Raw genomic sequence first — 19,981 nt, 5'->3', positions numbered from 1 at the left:
GCATGTGAGCATTGGGGAGGTGCATATGACAGCGGGTGGGGGGATAGTATCTGCTCAGTAGTTGCCTTAGAATCATGTGCAGACGGACTGGGAAACAGCAGACACACACACAAAAAAGCCCTTCAGCAAATTGTTGAATAGTGCAGCTATTGCACAGAAGAGCACTTGTCTCTTTTTTTTTGTTACACATTTGACATTTTTTATGTTGCTTGACATTTGAAATAAAGAAATTGTCTCTCTCTTATAATGCGAAAATCACTTGGATCTGCCTGGGAGAGACACCTCAGCATTGTTCCTAATTGTTTTTGTGCACCCAAATTAAAATGCACGTTTTAATTGCTGCATCTGTAATTTTAGCAGAAATGGTATAATTACAGGCGTGATGCTGAGAAGAATATGCATCATCCCTTTATTATGTACCTACACTTTGGTTTGAACCTTTTGTCTCAACCTTGTCTGGGGTCTGTCAAACAGACTATCGGAGGCAATGCTCTTTCGAGAAACATTTTAACGGTGACTCCCCCCCAGTTTTCCACAATTATCCTACTCCCCCCCACAAGCGTAACAAAGGGAGCTTTAAAGGCAGGAGGAAATGCAAGGAAGTTATGACTGCTTTGGCTAAGTCAATTTTTGCCTTGAAATAATCAGGTTTTCATCAGTTGTATGCAGCACAGCCTTTCTGCTTTATTGCCAGTCCAAAGGCTGACCTTTGTTGTCTTGTAATCAAAATTCTAGTATTGCTTTAAGAAGAAAGGAGAGAGAGATGTCAGCAAATGCAAATCAACACTGTTTAAGCTAGGGGATTTTTTTGGGTTTTTTTTGGGGGGGGGGTTGAGCTGCCCGAGGGGATTTTTTAATTATTTTTTTAATACTACAAAAACGACAACAGAAGAAAAGGGAGGGGAAACTACATATACGGGATAAAGTAAAGAACCCACTGCTAACTAAAAGCCCAAGAGAGGAGATCCTCCAACTAGCTTAGTTACATCAAGACTTCCCATCATTGATCCCTTTATAAACTGAGTCAAACATTTATAACACTTTTCCTTTAAAGCTTAAATGTAACTGTCTAGAAACAGTACCCCCGATCATCCCATATCAAAAGTCTCAAAGGCACAATTCAGAGTCCTTCAGCCTTTACTTCTCCTTTCCCCTTCTCTTCCGCAGCTTGTAAGGACTTTTTGGGGCTGCTGCCCCTTGCTCAGACAGAGAGTCCTCTCCGGAAGAGCCAGAGTCTAGCTCGCCACTGGACTTGCTGTCCTCTTCTTTTTCCCCGTCCTCTGGCCTTCCCAGCTGAACCCTTAGAAATTCTTGAGCTTTCTGAACAGAGTCAATCTTTTCTTTTTTGTCTTTAATCTTGAAAGTGACGTCTTCTGGAAATAGCCATTTATATCCAATTGAATTTGTCTGAAGAAAAAGCACAAGTTCCTTGTACTTCTTTCTCCGTTGTCTTACTTCAAATGGAATATCCTTTAGCGTTCTGATGATATTTCCCCCCGCCTTCAAGGGTGTTCCAGCAACTGCTTTCAGGATTGTATCCCTCACATGCCTCTTCGAGAATCTTACAACAATTTCCCCAGGCAGATTATTTTTCTTTATGTAGCCTGAATATGATCTCTAGACCACATCCATGTTGTTAAGCAACGATTCCGCCTTCATTTCTGTCACTAGGGCTAGCAATTCACTCATCACATCTTTAAGATTCTCCCCTCTGTTCTCTGGCATGCCCTGGAAACGAAGGATCATGTTGGCCTTTTCCATTTGGACTTGCAACAGTTGATCTTCCATGGAGATTTGTTTCCTTTCCAGCTTTTGCACTTTCTTCTTCACTTTCTGTGTAGTTACAGCCACTTCCTTTACCTTCTCAGCATCTTGCTTCATTATTTGTATCAAATCGTTTATCTGGGTTTGTTGTGTAGTAATGCTTTGAGTCACTATAGACATCTGTTCCTTTAAGTTATTCAGCTGTTCCAGCAGAGGGGGCATATAATCCGCTATAGACTTTGCCACCTCACTGGTAACTTCCGGTTTCGGGCTCTCAGACCCTTTCACTTTTAAAAGTTTTTCTCTGTCCTTCTTCCCCGCAATCTTTATCGTTTGTTTACTTTCGCGAATTTTTAAAAAGCCTCTGAATGTGCGCTTGACCGCTTAGATTCGCTTTGGTAAGTACTTCTAGGCAGTTTCCTTTGCGTTTTCTTCCACTCCCCCCCTCAATCGCTCAAAAGTTAATGCGCATGGGAGGCGTCCCTCCCCCGCTCGTCTTTTCTCCGTTCGGTGGGGTGGGGTGGGGAGCTATCTTTTTCCCTTTACAAAACGCTTTGAAATTGACTCACGTTCATAATTGGTCGTTCGACCTCGCTTTCATTTCATTTCTGCTGCACGATCTCCTGCGCTTGCCCCGGGTCAGCGTCACTAAGTCCATTTGGTCTCACAGCACGGAGAACCGTCGGAACAAAGAGGTGCCTCAATTCTCCGGCATTCCGCCGTCGAAGAGGCAGCCTCTTAAAAGTTCCATGGCCAGGGTCCCTTCGCCGGGCCCCTGAGGGGGTTTGCGAGCCTGCGCACCCCCTTCTTCAGCTGGAGTGCAGCTTCACCCCCGGGAGGTCCGGGAGGTGAGTCTGCTAGCGCACCGCCATAAACCGAAAGTTGGGGTTTTTTTGTTTTTGAGAGGACCGAATTTGGACACATGGTAAGAATTTGTCATCTGCATAAAATTGAAATGTTGTAAACAATTGCACAACCTTCTGGGTAACTTGTGGATTAAGTTATGTATTTATTTATTTACAGAACCACTTTTACAAAAAAAATCCCTTAACATTTGTGTGGTTAATTGTCACAGAGAGATGGGTAACTATGCTAGTCTTTAGTAATAAAATAAACAGAAGCCCAGTTGATCTTTGAGGATTTAAGATTTATGCCAGCATAAGCTTTTGTTAGTTGGAGCTCACTTCTTCAGATGCATGAAGCATATAGTCATCAAGCAGATGCATTTATATTAAAGGGTGCAAACAAGTCATTTTGTGGCTGGCTCCACCTCCTGAGGCAGCCATTTTGTGGGGGGCTTTATCTAGGGTTGCCAGGTCCAATTTTTACATCGGTGGGAGGATTGAAGGGGGTGTTCTGGGAGTGGGTGGGGACATCATGTGACATGCATGCATCACCTAGAAGTGACGTAGGCATGCTAGTGGCATTGGGGATGATGCTCTGGTTTCGGGGCAAAACTCTATGGTAAAATCGCCCTCAAACCATACAGTTTTGCTCCAAAACCAGAGCATCACCCCCCAACATCACTGACACACCTACGTCACTTCTGGGTGACATCAGTGCATTCCGCACAACATTGCTGTTTGGGGGGGTAGAGGGAATTTCCTCCGGCTGGCCAGCTGGCCGCCGGTGGGCAGGAGCCTGCAAAAGCGGGGGAACCACTGCCCCCACCTGGGGAGTGGTAACCCTAGCATCATCAGATCCTGGAACCATGGCTAGTTTATAAATTCTTAGGATGGGGGAGGGGGACAGCAAATTTCTGTCCACACTCTTTCCCCTCAAATATTTGTTACTTACTTATGTTGCCTTTCCAAGGGCCTGCTTCAAGTAGTTCACAATGTAAAACATGATAAAATCATTAAAATAATTAAAGCTAACAAACCAATAAAAACCTAGCCATAAGTAAGCTCTTCATATTAATTCTGAGGGGGAGGATCAGGATGAATCTTGATATGCTGTAAACAGAGAGTATAGGTTTGCCAGAGTTGCCATCGAAGTATGTCTTCCTCATTAGTGCTGTTGGGAGAGATCTCTTTCCATTCCCTGAAGCTGAGAATCATAGAATAGTGCAGTCCTAAGCAGAGCTATACCTTTCTAAATCACTTGAAGTGAATGGGCTTAGAATGGTGTAACTGTGTTTAGGATTACACTGTAAGGGATCCTTCCATTATCATATTTAAATGAATGAATGAATGTGTATTTGCAGTCAAAGACCACTTTTCATAAGAAGATTATCATATTTTTGATTAATAATGAAGCTGCAGACAGAAGATCTGTTCAGGTCAGGCTTTTGCTATGCTACAAGTTTGTAACACTTTTTTGGGGGAGACAAAAACATATTTTTTTGAAATGCACTGCTAAATTTATTAATGTAAAAATTATTATTTTTTCCCTTGAGTTGTATACCTAATAATTATCTAGACAGCAACCCAGTATGTGTTTTCAGCTTTGTATTTGCAGGTTCCCTTGGAGAATTCTATTAATATTGTGATATTACAAATCATTATAAGAACGCATTACATACATTCCTCTCTTCCTCTCCCTCCCCCCCCTTTTCTTCAGAAAAGACCGTCCTTCAAGCAGATTATTTCAATCTTGGACTCCATGTCCAATGATAGCAACCTTCCAGACCAATGTAACTCATTCCTGCATAACAAAGCGGAGTGGCGGTAAGTCTTTCTGCTCATTTGATGGGTGCGTAAAATGATCTGAGAAAAAAGGAAAATGGTTGGTGGAGTACTTGCTTAAATGCTTGTGAGTGACCAGTCACTCTCCACACAATTAAAAGCAGCCCCCCAGCAGTTCTATAATCACTCCCCCCCCTTTCCCCTTTAAAGCAGGAGCCCGCTGGCCTTTCTGAGCCATTGGGCACCTTTGGAATTCTGTCACAGTGTGGTGGGCGCAGCCACAAAATGGCTGCTGCAGGCCCCACTGGTGGACCTCCTGATGGCACCTGGTGTTTTTGGCCACTGTGTGGCAGAGTGTTGGACTGGATGGGCCGTTGGCCTGATCCAACATTGGCTTCTCTCATGTTCTTATGAGGTGGAACCGGCCACAAAATGGCTATTGTTGCTTACCTTCAGTAAAACAATGAAGATCTTTGTGCTGACCTGATGGCAGCTGCCGCCAAAGCAACATTTTAAAAAATCTGTACCACAAATTAAATCTCTAATGGGCAATCAGAAGCCTTGCTGAGCAAAAGCTCCACTTGGCCCCACCGACTTTCTAAAGACACTCAGTGGGCACCAGAAAGGTGTTGGCAGGTGGTGTGATGTCCACAGGCACCACATTGGGGACCCCTGCATTAAAGCTACTGTAGCAGCTTCTCTCCCATTTCATGCAGAGGAGGAGGAGACATGCACACACACTCACTTTTGCCTTCAGAGGGAAAATGAGAGCACCAGCACCCTTTCCCATCAGCCTTTGCACCTTCTCCTCCTCCTTGCTCTGAATGGGAAAGGAACATGCTGTCGATTCTTTCCTTCAGCATCAAAGTTGCTATTTGCCTCTTCCAGGGAAAACATAGAGGTAACTGTATATTTCCCCCCCGAAGATAAATTTACAATGTGGGCAGAGAGGTTGCTTTGGGAAAACAGCAGAGGAACAGTTTCCCTGCCCAAGCACTGCAGACTTGCTCTGAAACTCTGTAGTTCAAACCGCCATTTTGTGACTGGCTTCATCCACCGAGCTGCCGTTTTGTGACCTGTAGCTTCCAAGGCTCTTTTTAAAATATCAAGTTTCTCCCAGACACATAAAGTGTGCCCTGCCTTTGTCTAGGCCTTTGACATTCAGGCAAAACGTCCCTTTTGACCTCCAGTGCCGTGCACGGCTAATGAGATCAGAACGGAATTCTAAATGTTGGAAGCAAAATGTAGCTTCCCCGAGTTGCCATTCATTTGTTCATTCTTCATTGGTATAATAGCTTAAGTGTTTATTGAGAGGTTAGTGCACAAAGGCAATCTTGGCAACCTAAAATTTTGCATTCGTTTTGGAAGCGTTTGCCCAGTTGCACACGTGTACGCCTGCAGGCCTGTCTTCCCTTTTATAACAGCCGCCAGACTGGTGAGCTTAAGCAAAGTACGCAGTGGAGTGGGTGGGATGGTCTTTGAGCAGCCTGTAAACTGCAAAACATGATCTGACTATCTACCAGTGGATTCCAGCCTCCTTGCTGCCAGGTCCTGGGAAATGTGGGCACAGATGCCCGTGTGCAAGTAGATATTAACCTGAAATGCATTGAGTCTTGCATTTTAATATCCTGCATTTAAATCATTCATAAGGGGTTCATACCATCCAAAAAGGGTTTCCGACTCTCACTTTTGCAGATGCTCATTCTCTACCATATATTTCCAAAATGTAAAACAGCCTAGCTTAGTTTGTTTTAGAGGCCTATTGAAAACAGAGCCTGTACAAGGCAGGGGATGGTAACCAGACGATCTTTGCAGTAGTCTAAATTAAGAATCTTTGGCCATTAGCCAGGTAGATGGGGGAAACACAGCCTAGTTATGTGCCTGTTTCTCTTCAAAGAAGCCAAAGGGGAAGAGAGATACCTAAGAAAAGTATAGTTTTCGGAGTTGTTAAGAATTGTTTTAAATAAAGACAAATAGGGTTTATCAAAACAAACTTCCTGAACTTAAGAGTATTTCTAAAGTGCACTGATAAGAAAATAATTTTATTGCATGGGTGGAAAAAGTGAGCACATGGTAGGAAGTTGGAGCCAGGTCACATGACAGGAATATATAAATAGCTTGTTTTAGAACTGACATTCTTCCACTGACTCAGCAGAGCACATAAGTAACTGACTGCGGCAGAGAAGATTATATTGCATTGCGCCATCTCCTGATTAAAACAGAGAACTGCACTAGAGAAGACTGAGATTTGATACAAAGGCGCACAAAGAAATCAAAAGTTTGATTTTTTTTAAAAAGGTAGTATTCAAATCAAGCCTCTTATCAAACTTTCAAAGCTGAAATAATGCATCCTTTGTACCAGGGAAATTCTTGCAATGGGTTGCTAAAGTCTTAAGAACGTCAGGAAAGCTCTGCTAGATCATAGAAAGGAAAGTCCAGCATGCTGTTTTGTCAGAGTGATCCACCAGCTTCCTCAAGGAAACCTAGAAGCTGGGCGAGAAGACAGTCGCTTTCCCCCTGCTATTGTCCTCCAGCAACTGACATTCACAGGCAGTTTATCTCTTAATATTAAAGTTTCACTTAGACTGATGGAGTTACCCTCTAAACAGAAAGGAAGGACTTCACAGCACAAAATACAAACCATAGAAAAGCTGTGGAATAAGATGCTAATCAAGGCAAAAACCTATGAACTTCAGAATAAATAACAAATGATACAGATGTGTGTACAAATTGTACATAAGTACAAATAGGTACAGTGGGTACATAAATGCAGGTAAGTTCTACAGTATGTACATAACGAAGGTTCAGGATATGAGTTCCGTTTCGACCGTCTTCTTCAAGGGTGCTTACATGTTAGTACACTTGTATTCATTAATTTGTATCTTCAGTCAGTTTTAGCATCCAGTTCAATTCTTGGATTTTCAAAGGTAACAATAATCTTCAGATAGGCAACCAGTCTGAAATTTCAAATAAACCATTCTATAGCATTACTGTGCTGATGTAGCCTCTGGTTACCCTCTATGCATTTGTTTGAATTTGAATTTGAATGGAACTTGGAAACAAACCAGCACTTGTATAACATTTTCAGGAAAGGCATTATATGTGCCATATGGCTGGCTCCAATAATAAGCAAGCTACTGCAGTCTTTTCTTTACTGTTTACAGTTTCCACACTGTTTTCAAGGGCAGCCCTGTGAAGAGCACGTTGAAATAGTCTAGACTTAAAGTTAGCCATGGCAGAAGAGGGGGTGATTGTTTTCACTTATTTCCCTCTCCCACTGTACCTCCCTCCCCAAATTCTGGACTTAAGGGTTTCTTGCCCCCCCCCCCAGAAGAATTCCAGGGGGCTCTGTGCTTCTGTAGGGGTGAGGAGGTAGGAAAGTCGTGTTCCATCAATTCCATTCCACTGGTAATAGCTTATGAGCTTTAAGCAACTAGCTTCTCTTTAAAAATGGAAACATTCTTTTTTAGGATACCTAAATGCAATTTAAACTTTTTCTGGAAGGGGGGGAGGAGCCTGACAGCTTGATCCTATCAACTTCAGCACCAGGAAATGATTATATCCACTGTGGTGGTGTAATGTCTCAGACTGTGGCGTTATATGGTCAACCTGTGCACAGCAGTATGAGCTGGTAAATCATGACCACCATCAGTTCTAGATGCAGAGAATGCAAAGCATGCAAAGCCATTGCTTTTGAGACAGCATTGTCAGAAGAAAAAATATGGTTATTGGGCAGATCTAATTTGCCTTTTTGGAAGGAAGAACTGAGGATAAAACCCTAAATTTTAGAATGTCTTGATACAAGTTCTCTTTGCAGGACATTGTTGAGGTTTGAGAGGACAAATCTTATTTTTATTTTTTTAAAAACACCAAAAAGCCTCACAATGTTTATTTGTATTTATTCAAATCCCTGTCTGAGCAGAAAAGCTCAATATTTTTTCTAAGTCCTTTCGCCTTCATTCTTTAGGATACTGCTATTTCGTTTAACAGGGACACAGTATAAAAGTACAAATATTAATTAGTCAGCTTTCCATCTTTATCATTGGAAGCCATTATGCATTGACTGAGAAAACAGAGCAAGTCAGGTCATGGAAAAACAAGCAAGGAATATTAATCTGCAAGATTACTGAAATAAACAGTACACATGACCAGTAATGTTATATGCAAATCGCTAAACTTATGGAGTAACAGACTCATTAACTGGGCAATGTACAGGAGCCTTCACTTTAATTACATTGTTTTATTATACTTTTTTTTTAGAATGCAGCTGTTTTTCAGAGTCTGACCTTTTATTATAAAGAAGTTTTTGCCTAATGAAGGGAGATAATTACAGTACATACACAGTATGAGTTTGACATATAGAAAGCTGTTGTTACCAAGACTTTGCTAGGGGAGAAATCTATTTAAAAGGAGACGGCATTTTTTTAAAAAGATTTTTAAATGGATAAATACATACAAGTAACACAAATAAAGACGACTGGTGTCTTTGTGCCGGGCTCCTTTACATGAGATTGTAGTGTTACCGGGTTCGATCCTAGGGAGCTTGTGCAAGAGGAAGTCCCTCCTGTTCCTTAGGAACTTCAGGTAGCGTTTAGCGGGAGATATAGGAGACTGAACCCAGGATCTTCTGCATGGATAGGTAAAGGTAAAGGTTCCCTTGCTCGAAAGCCAGTCGAGTCCGACTCTAGGGTTGCGGTGCTCATCTCCGTTTCAAAGCCGAAGAGCCAGCGCTGTCCGAAGATGTTTCCGTGGTCATGTGGCCGGCATGACGAAACACCAAGGTGCACGGAACGCTGTTACCTTCCCACCACAGTGGTACCTATTTATCTACTTGCAATTTCTTGCTTTCGAACTGCTAGGTTGGCAGGAGCTGGAACTAGAGACAGGAGCTCACTCTGTCATGCGGCACCCGGGTCTTGAACTGCTGAACTACTGACCTTCCACAGCCTGCAGTTCAGCGTCTTAAGCACTTGAGCCACCGCAGCTCCTTTCTGCATGCATACCATGTGCCTGATTCCTGAGACATGACCCTTCCCCTCCATGTCCCAGTTACCCTAAGGGTCAGGAAACCCTTGTGACCAAAGTACCACATAGCATCAGAACTGCAACATGGAGCAGGAATCAAGAACACTCACTCTTTCTAAAGTACACCAACTGGTAATGCTGCAGTTCAAAAAACGGCAGTGAAAATCTTACCCCATTGCACTCAGTTTCTGAAGAGCTGAAAGGCTTAATCAGTACACGCTGCAAAATTGTTACACCAAGATAGGTAGTTTGGTGATATTTTGATGAAATCTGCAAAATGACTCCGTTTTTCCATATAATTTGTCCTTCAGAGTCTATATTCTGTCACTTTAGAATGCAGTCCCTGCAAGCATAGACGTTAGCGGGATGTTTCAAAAGCCACACAATTGCCACCACTATGCATAACTTTCCTGCTCTCCAGCATAATATTCCTGTATGGATTAAGCTGGGCATCTGCTGTTGCATCATTGCACTGTGGACCCTGCCCTAGACTTGCATTATTGGCAGTCGCCTGTGTCACGTCTTGTGTTTTCCCAGACAGTACAAAGTCAAGAAACATGGAACCGTGGCGGCTTCATGGCTCTCGTAATGCTTAGTTATGTCCTTATCGAATCATGGCGGAGTGCATGACACATTGTTAAATAGGCTGCTTTATTTTACTTGGCAACACTGGAATTCAGCTAATGGGGCCGATTGCACATCAGACACCTTTGACATTTCTTGCCAGAGTGGTTCCTGTTGACAGTTGCAGGTCATCCTGGTGTCAGGCATATAATTCAGGGACAACGTGAGCTTGGCAGTGGATTGACGTCAAGCCTTTCTTCAGGCATCCTTTCTTCCCAAGCAATAGAGAGACTGAGGCAAAAAATCCCTGTGGCCTGACTGTCCAAAGAGAGATGGGGGGGGGGCCTTAGTGTTAAAAACCCATGAGCAGGGCTCCCTATTCAACAATAGCAAAGAGTCCTACTTCCACACGACATTGTGTTGAACAGTTAAAATGAGATTTAGAAAAAATATTACTGAGGGGTTCAGTTTTATCTCTTTTTCTTATGAAGGAAATCATGTTATGTGAAGCCATGACAGCTTTAACTTTTAAAAGTCCAAGGCTGATAAAATCTCCTTTTAAAGCTTTGCTTAAATCTTTGACTTGTTCATCCCTAAATTGCTACCAATTGCTGTAACATTATGATAATGTTTTTGTTAAAGGAAATCAACATACTGCTGTTCTAGCCTAGCCAGAGGTTTCAAAACAGCTTACAGTGCATAATGCCCTTCAGAAAGATAGTTGAAAAAATTTCCATACAAACTTCTGTCCACTGTAAAGATGGTAATGATGATCCTATAATAGGGTTGCCAACCCCCTGATGGGGGCGGGGTTTCCCTCAGATTTCCCCGCCATCAGAGAGTCCCGGCACGCCTGATGTGCCCAGTGCGATGACATCTTCCGGAGGTGACGTTATCACGCCAGGCATGTTGTTTGGGGGATGCTCTAGCATTTGGGTAAAAGCTCTATGGTGACCATAGAGTTTTAATACAAACACTAGAGCGTCCCCCGAACAACATGCCCAGTGCAATGACATCACTTCTGGGTGATGTCATTGCGGTGCGCGTGCCAGAAGAGTCCTGGAGCTGGTCTGGAGCCCCTGCTGGGATGAAGGTAAAACCTGGCAACCCTATCGTATAAGCAGGAGAAGGCTGCTGTGTGTGACTCAGGTATCCATGCATGGAAGGGCATAGAATATGCCGCTCTCCTTTCCAGACTAGAGATGGTTGTACAAGTTTCATGTTGGATTGGGTAGAGATCATAGTACCAGGCCCACAGTTCCTTTGTCAGCTTCATCGCTTTAGTGGAACGGTGGACTGCTTAGGGATCCCACCTTCCACACTCTGAATTAGGACATAAATGTTGGCAGAGCTGACAGAACTGCCTGTCTGGTCCGAGAGAGCCGTACATATAGAATGTCTGGATCGGTGCCGTATCATGCTATACACAGATGTATTTAGTTTGATCGCTTATGGCGTAAAAGCAGCAAGGCCGAAGGTTTCAGTTTCAGTACTACTGGGCCTTCAGTGAGTCATGAGAAACTTGGTTTCAGTGGGGCTTCGATAGCCCAGTTTTTAAACATATTCACCTGGAAGTAAGTCCCGCTGAGTTCAGTGGATCTTGGCAGTGGTGGACAGTGCCATCAAGTTGTAGCTGATTCATGGCAACCCTGTATGGTTTTCAAAGCAAGAGATGAACAGAAGTGATTTGCCATTGCTTGCCTCTGTGTAGCAACCCTGGACTTCCTTGGTAGCAACTCTGGCTTTCCATACAAGTACTAACCGGGGCCGACCCTGCTTAACTTCCAAGATATTTATTTATTAATTTATTATTTATTTATTTATTATATTTATACCCCGCCCATCCTGCAAGCAGGCTCAGGGCGGCTAACAAAGCGGTACCATGTACCTAATTGGTGTACGATAAAAATCTTAAAACTCTATAAAATCACATAAGACATACTCAATTCAACACATAAATTAACAATTCAGTAAAGTGCATACAGTAATGAAAAATTAGATGGCGTGCATTCCGGACAAGATGGGGCTAGGCTGGGCCATCCAGATCAAGGCCAATTACTCCTTAAACAAATGTCCATAAGACTTGAATTGGAGCCATTGAGAATATCCACTGGGATAAAACTATACACGAGTTAGTAGCTAAAGTATTTAGACCAACCTATGAACCATAGGCACACAGAGGTTTGCCACACATCTCCTGTTTGCCAGCACTCGGTCAACAAATGAGGTAGTAGAATGGACTAGAACTGTAGATATGAGATGCCAGTTTTGAATACTCTCTGTGTTTAATCTTGCTACAGATAGAAAACCGCCAAAAAACAAGAAACCACTATGATAAAATGACAATGACACATTTAATAAATTCTGTAGACATTTTGCAGTAAAACAGAGTCCAACTTATTCATTTTCTCAACAGAGTCCAACATATTCCTTTTCTCTTGTCTCGATGAGTACACCGGTTTTTACACTCATTTCAGCTATCTTCCTCATGAGTAATCTTATAAAGTTGGAAGATAGATAGAAAACCAGCACAGCAAGCAAGCAAGTTCTGTTTTTTGAATGCTTGTGATGTCTCTGTGTGCAAAGTGCTGTCAAGTCGCAGCCCATTGATGGTGACCCCAGCAAGGGGCTTTCAAAGCGAGTGAGAAGCAGAGGTGGTTTTCAGGTTGCCTCTGCAGAGGCTTCCTTGGTGGTCTCCCATCCAAATACCGACCAAATACTGAGTCATACAATACCATTCTACATCCCATTTATAATGTGGCAAGGTATTAAAAAATAGTTTCTCCCACCTATACTTTGAAATGTTATACCCCATTTCTGCTTCATTCTCCTACATTCTCCAAATTAATGATACTTATTTTTTAAAAAAAGGAAGGAAAGGTGACCAGGGATTTAACTTTCTGGTTCTCAAGGTGATCATTTGGGGGGATTTTGTATGGTGCGTACGTGTTCTGTTGTGTATATGGTTCAAAAAAAGGCCTTCTCTTCATGGTAATTAAATGTCCTGCTTGAGTTACCATTGTACTTTACACCCTTTCACATTTAATTAATATTCATGTGGAAAATTTTATGAACAATTTGTACTTGTCAGGAGAAGACGTGACTTAACAAATTGTCTCTCTGTGCAGATGTGAAATAGAGGCCACCTTAGAGAGGCTAAAGAAACTGGAACGTGACTTGAGCTGTAAGGAGCAGGAGTTAAAAGAACGAGAGAGGCATCTGAGGATGTGGGAGCAGAAACTAACCGAACAATCCAACACACCTGTAAGTACCTATGAGCTTACTCTGTAATCATTCGTTCATCACAGAAGAATCTGAAATTCCAACAGAGCCCAGAATCCAAGGAACTAATTTTTAGACCTGTCCAGTGGTGGTGGTGGTGGAAAGTGCCATCAAGTGACAGCTGACTTATGGAGACCCCGTGGGGTTTTCAAGGCAAGAGGTGTTCATAGGTGGTTTGAGAGGTCCTTTGCCATTGCCTGCTTCTGTGTAGCGACCCTGGACTTCCTTGGAGGTCTCCCATCCAAATACTGACCAGGGCTGACCATTCTGAGCTTCCAAGATTTGATGAGATCAGACTAGCCTGGGCCATCCAGGTCAGAGCATAGCCAGAGGATTGTGATGTATTCAGTGAGATTTTTATTTATTTATTTTCTTTCAGTGGACTTGTTCCATCCCACTCAGCTTTTGAAACTGCCTTTTCCGCTCAAAAGTGGTTTGTCATGCAGCATGTTGCAGCCACTGTTTGAGAAATGCAGCTGTAAATTTCCTTTGGGTGCATGTTAGAGATTGCAGACCTGACCTAGATGGCCCAGGCTGATCTTGTCATTTCTTGGAAGCTAAGCAGGGCCATCCCTGATTAGTATGTGGATGGGAGACCACCAAGGAAAATCAGGGCTGCTACGCAGAAGCAGGAAACGGCAAACTGCCCCTGAATGTCTCTTGGCGGGAAGACCCTCCAGGGTCGCCATAAGTCAGCTGCAACTTAACGGCACTTTCCACCACCAGCTAGTTGCCAAGTTCTTTGGATTCTTGCCATACTGTACAAAACCGAGGTTCTAGCCTCTACATATTTCATTTTCTCCATTATAAAGGCAGAACGGTGCATCCAGAGATCCTCCTCTGCTGGTAGAAGTAGTCAATTTTTGCTAGTTCACGTCTTCCCATTGCAGCCCTCCCCCGTTGCTTCCATTGATGTTCTTGGGTGTCTCCTGAACCATGGAGGCAATGTCTAGGGTGGGGGAGCAGACCTCAGTGGAAATGAGGAAGCTGGAAAATTTTGTTCTGCTAGTAGAGCATTACTTGTGATACTTTGGGTTCGAGCCAAAAAACACATCTTCTTTTACTTCTGGCTGTTGGAGGGAAAGACTCACAAGTCCATACGGTTCTTTCCATAATTTGTTTGTTTATTTGTTTATTTAGAAGATTTATAACAGGGCCACCAAGGTAGCTAGCAAGTAGTATTATAAGAGCACATCATAAAAATAATTAAAAACCAGAACAGAAGGGCATATACATGAAAACAGGGAGACATCAGTTGGAAACATAGGCATCAAATAAAGACATAGGCCAGAGAGGAGGGATTACGGAGGGAATGCTAGACAAAACAACAACAAAAATTCACTGGCTGGTAAAAGACAGTGACAGAAGGGGACAGGCAAATTGACAACAGAGTGTGTGTAGTGTGTATGAGTAAGAGAGAGGTCATTTAGATCAGTGATTCTTAAAACTTTGGTCTGTTGTGGACTTTCTAAATGTTTTGTACTATAATGCTAACTATATGCTTACAAAACCCTAGCTTAATGTTTCAGTTGCTGCATATGCTTCAGTTTGCACATGATGCTCTTGCACATGTACGCCACCAATTTTTTCTTGATGGGAGGGAAAGCAGCCGTGTGTGCCAGAGAGTACACAGTCTGATTGACATCTGGCGTGGAAGTGAATGAACTTCTTGCGTGTAACGTAGCTCCGTAGAGGTTTCAGAGCTTTTCCCCTTTGATAACAACATGCGGGATCATTGCCATTTACTTTCTTTAAAGTCTGCCATAAGACTTAGGATTCCTGTTACTGATTATGTGTCTGTCCCACTCTTTGTTCAAGAGTTACATAACTAAATGGATGAAAGCCTGGGAGCTCCAGGTAGGACCACGCCCAGGCTGTGATCTGCTTAGCTTTCAAAACGCATCAGCATTGTATGTCCTTATGCTGTTTTGTGGGTTCCTCCTTTCCAGAAAAAGTTATAGGTTCTGGTAGATAGCCTGGAAGAGTTCCATCTGCAAAAATTCGATTGAGTCCAGTAGCTCCTTAGAGACCATCAAGAATGTAGCTGTTCTGCTGTAGACCCACACGACTACCCTCTCTTCTAAACAGTGCAGTTCCATTCTTATTGGTTGGTGTTGTGAATAGGGCTGGCCCATAAAGGTAGTCTGGACCAGGATCTCTGCCAGTGATAACTGCCAGGGAGGACAACTGGGAACACAGTGGCTTAGATTCTGTGGAGGTTTTCTGTGGGCACAGGGATTTGCACTTGTGGAGGGCAACTTCCTTGCCTTCTCCTTCCTGTAGAAATGCACCCCCTTCCCCACAATTTTGTTCCTGGAGGACAGCCCCCCCCCCCGAATGGGGCATTTCAGGAGAACAGGAAAGGTGAGAAAGTTGTATTCCGCAAGTGCAAATATGCCCACCAACAGAAAACCGCCAGGGATCTAAGCCAGTAAAAACTAAAGCCAGCAGATATGTAGGAGATATGACTAAATGGTGGTTATATGCAGAGTGCAGTTAAAAAAATGGTTGAAACGAAGTGGGGAGAAAACATAAGTCGCCTTTTCTATGTAATTGTGAATGTCTTCTTTAGGCGAAATCCCCACTTGATTTTTTTTTTTGCAAGTGTTGGCCGTGTATTTTTAGCAGAACAGAATTACCTTAGCATTTGTGAATGTCTGCTGCAAGGTAAAATGCAAATCTTATGACTTGCATTAGTATTTGACTTCAGCCGAAATGATTGGCTAATTGCCTTTGCTCTTCCCCAATTAAAAAAAAAATTGAAGTACAACATCCATTTGAAACGTACAAGTCATTATTGCATTTGTTTCAGTACGCTGTCCTTTTCCGATTTACTTTTGAAATAGACATTAAAATGACTTTTTAAAAAATGTAAGTAATGATTCCGGTCTGTTCACTGTTTTGGGGGGGTTGGTGGTGTGTTTTCTTTTTGCACCTTCTTTCCGAGACACAGTTTAATGGCATCTCTGTGAATGACACGGCATGTGTATTCCAGCTGTGAACATGTAGTAGAGTATAATAATGAAGCACAAGTGTTTCCCAGAAGCAAGGTGCTCTGTGTTCCCAGTAGGTAGCTGCTAGGCTTCCTTTAATGTCTGCAAAGATCCAGTAGCTAAGATATGGGCCATCACCTACATGCTGCACAGCATGAAACGCAGTCCTAATGAGCCGATCTTTTCCACAAGCGAGGCCAGGGAATTTTTTTTTTTTTTTGGCCTGTGCTTGCTTATGGCTTGTCCTTTTCACTGGCTGGCTTTGCTGAAGGAAGGTGTTTGTGCTACAGTCTATTGTGCTTAGCATAAACTTCCTTCTTGTAGCATTAAGAAAATCCAGTTGTACCTTTTACTTAAAAAAAATATTTAGAGAGCATGAGCTGTCTATAGGACATTAACTGTATTTTCCTGTGGCAAAGCAAATGCATTCCATCAAAAGAGAAGATTAAAATAAGGTGGAAAATAGAGGATTTTTTTTTAAAGTTCTTACTTGAATGGCTGAAAGAGCTTCTGTCATATTTTTGAATAATGAAAAAAGTCTTGCTGTTGCCTGCATGGTTTTCTTGTACGCTGTTATTTTATTTTGTTGCTCTGTAAGAAAGTAGCTTCAGATCTTATACATAAACAAAATGAATCCTTGATCCGTGGCAACAAAGAAGGTCACGGACACACTCTGTGGATGCTTGTTGATGAGAAGTCTTGTTCCTAAAGATGGAAGTAAATTTGAAGAGAAATAAATGAATAACCTGATGTTGGGGGATTCTTCTTTTTCCTGTGTAACTTCTTTTGTGAACTCCGTATGACTGAAGGTAGTAAAAGATTGTTTTGAAGTAAGGACCTCTTAAAATGATAGGGAAATCCAAGTGCAGAGTAAATTTAAAAATGGCCATGTGCCCTGCAGGTCTTTCAAATGTATCAAACTCCTCAGTTTACCATGTATTATAATTAGATTCTCACTGGTTCTGGATTGGCCTGTTTGAGATTGCAGTTAGGTATTCTGGCTGTAGAATATTTCCCCATTTTTAAACGCAAAAAAATAGAGTAAGTAAATGATTTATTGATGTAGCCATTAGGCCATAACATCTCAACAAAATCTCCACAACATACAATAAATTCAGAACGAGATTAAAATGATCCATCATGGCAAGATAAATTTTACAAATTTATAATATACACATAACACAAAAAAAACTAGCATGCTGGTCAGAAGACTATGGTAGATTCCTTCTCCTCGATATTTAGTTTTCTGTCTGGTAGACATTTTGTGTGCCTGGAGGAATGTTCAGTCTGAAGTGGCACAACCGGAGTCTATCTGGATTGACCCATACACACACACACACACACAAGATGAAATACATAGATGGGGAATGGTGGAGAGGAGAGAGAGCTAGATGTCATACCTGTAGTTCTATAAATTAAAGCCAGTTGCCGGGTTCTGTCTGGTCACTTTGTAGTATGGACAACAAGCAAAACTAAGTTGCTGTGCCACCGAAATGATGAGGATATATATATTGTGGCCTGAAGAGCTGTCACTGGTTTGCCCTTCAGTTCCTTGGGACAAAGTAGAGCTTCATTTTAGGATGGAATAAAGTTTTGAGTCCAGGGGCACCTTTAAGACCAACAAAGTTTTATTCAAGGTATGAGCTTTCGTGTGCAAGCACTTTTGTTGGTCTTAAAGCTGCCCCTGGACTGAAACTTTGTTCTGCTTCAGACCAACACAGCTACCCCACCTGATTCTAGGATGGAGTTAACTGACAAGTGAAACCTGCCCCTCATTCAAGATACTTTGCTTTCCAGATGACGGGCAAACATAGATTTCTCAGGTTAAAGTTCCAGAATTCTTTTCGTGTCTCATTGGATTCCATAGGAGAGGCTACCTCATGCTGCTTGTTTGATATGGCAATATGATGAGTTACTATCTCTGTCTTCATATAATGTTATGACTCCGAAAACCCTTGGAGTGTATGTGAACCCAGCCTATTGATGTAAAAGCACCTACATAGCATAGAACATAGATACGGATGCAGAGATAGGGAAATCAACGGAATTGTGTGAGTTGCCTGAAACAAAATGCCGTCATCGGAGTTAACTACGGCTTTAAGCAGCATGGAAGATAATTTCTTGAGCCATTTTTAAAGAAGCCTTGAGAGATTAAAATGAGGGTTCCAGTCACCTTCGTCCCAAAGACTAGGCTGCAGCAAGTGGTCTGAATGTCCAACGTGGTATACAGCAGCTATGACAGCCAACAAAAGAGTAGTATGATATCACGTTGTGACCTTGCTGTATTGTTCAAGACATGCTTCAGCCCTGGAAAATGTGAAGGAATGATAGAGAGCTACTAAGTAACTACAGCCTAGTCTAAGACTGCAAGGACTTCATGGACAAAGGGTGTTTTTAAAATTTTAATTACCCTAAATAGAAATAACTTTAAAAATGCAACGATATATAACAGCAGTGGTAGCAAGTCTACAGATAAGCATCTATAAGAGGTTTCCAGATATCTAAAAATATGTCCATGCATAATTGTTTTCTATATGTTCAAACACTGATAAAGTTTTAAGGTCCTCAATCCATTGGATTACTAAAGGTGGGCATTTATCTCTCCAGTGTTGTAATAGAAGTCTTTTTAACAACGGTAAGGGCAAAGGGTTGCCCACACCATGCTTCCAAGCAGAGAGAGTTAAATCCCACCACCTCTAATCTGAGAAATTTTGAATTATTTCTGTTTTCTGGTTACACTAGGACTGCTGTTTCACTTCGCATACTTGCAGTGCAATCCTGCTCAGGATTGCTCCAGGTTAAACTCATGGATTACAACAGGTTTAGACTGGAGTGCCTCTACATAGGATTGCTACGGGTTTTTACCAGGACATAGAGGCCAGTATCCAACTATCTGTGCATAGAACATGGAGTTTTCCTGCATGGTACTTCATTCCTACAGCCTTTTCGGACTCCCAGGAAAGATGGGTCTCAGGACCCACGTGGAGAAACAACCACACAAGTTGCTGGCTTAGAGTGACGACTGACTAAGGGGTAAAATCATCCCCTTTTCTCTAGGATGCCAGGTCTTACCTGGCTGCTGTCAGGGAGGCTCCAGTCTTGTTCCAGGACTCTTGTTTACCTGGAGGTGACATCATTGTGCCGAGCACATCGAGCTGTATAGGTCTCTTTGGGGGCGGGGCTTCCCCCATTGGCTAGCTGGCCAGAGGCAGATTGAGCCTCCAAAACCAGGGGAACCCCCTGCCCTCATCAGGGGGCTATCAACTCTACTCCTCTCTCTTCTACAAGTTAATCTCTGCTAAGAGGAGGGACAATTTAGTCCCCTTATCCCTCCTCACTGCAGCCCTCCCCCAATTCATACAAGCTGTTGCTCCAAGTAGGTCCCGCAGCCCCAGAAACAACCTTTCCAAGGGTTGGAAAGGGGCTGCAGGAAAGCAGAAGGATGCCGGACAACTCTTCTGTGCCTTCAGTGCACAAAGGGATAGATACAAGTCAGTCAAAATGGAAGGATGATAACAGAACCATTGTGCAGGGATTACTTTAGTGTAGATTAATATCCATCCTGAGCCATTATTTGGTGCTATGCGAACAAACTTTCTGCTCCGTTCAGATGTGATTGGTTTGCAGTCCTCATCTGGATGGGAGGGAGGGTGCTAGCCATAGGGCACGTATTTAGATGTAATGGCAACCTGTGGTTGGTGGTGCTAAAGTGGAAGCAACAAATTT

The 19,981-nt window shown here is 42.6% G+C and overlaps 1 protein-coding gene across 2 annotated transcripts in view; it reads left to right on the top strand.

The window, feature by feature from the left end:
* LOC107107052 (mitogen-activated protein kinase kinase kinase MLT) overlaps positions 1-19,981 on the top strand; it is a 123,563-nt gene that overhangs the window by 59,495 nt on the left and 44,087 nt on the right. For both annotated transcript variants that reach the window (XM_015407269.1, XM_015407271.1), the window contains exons 10-11: positions 4,327-4,433; positions 13,109-13,244. In XM_015407269.1, coding sequence (XP_015262755.1) covers positions 4,327-4,433; positions 13,109-13,244 — 243 coding nt within the window. The remainder of the gene's footprint in view (positions 1-4,326; positions 4,434-13,108; positions 13,245-19,981) is intronic.

This window comes from Gekko japonicus, unplaced genomic scaffold (assembly GCF_001447785.1).
Source record: "Gekko japonicus isolate JY-2015 unplaced genomic scaffold, Gekko_japonicus_V1.1 scaffold66, whole genome shotgun sequence".
In the NCBI taxonomy this organism is placed as follows: domain Eukaryota; kingdom Metazoa; phylum Chordata; class Lepidosauria; order Squamata; family Gekkonidae; genus Gekko; species Gekko japonicus.
This window is presented reverse-complemented; position numbering and strand designations above follow the sequence as displayed.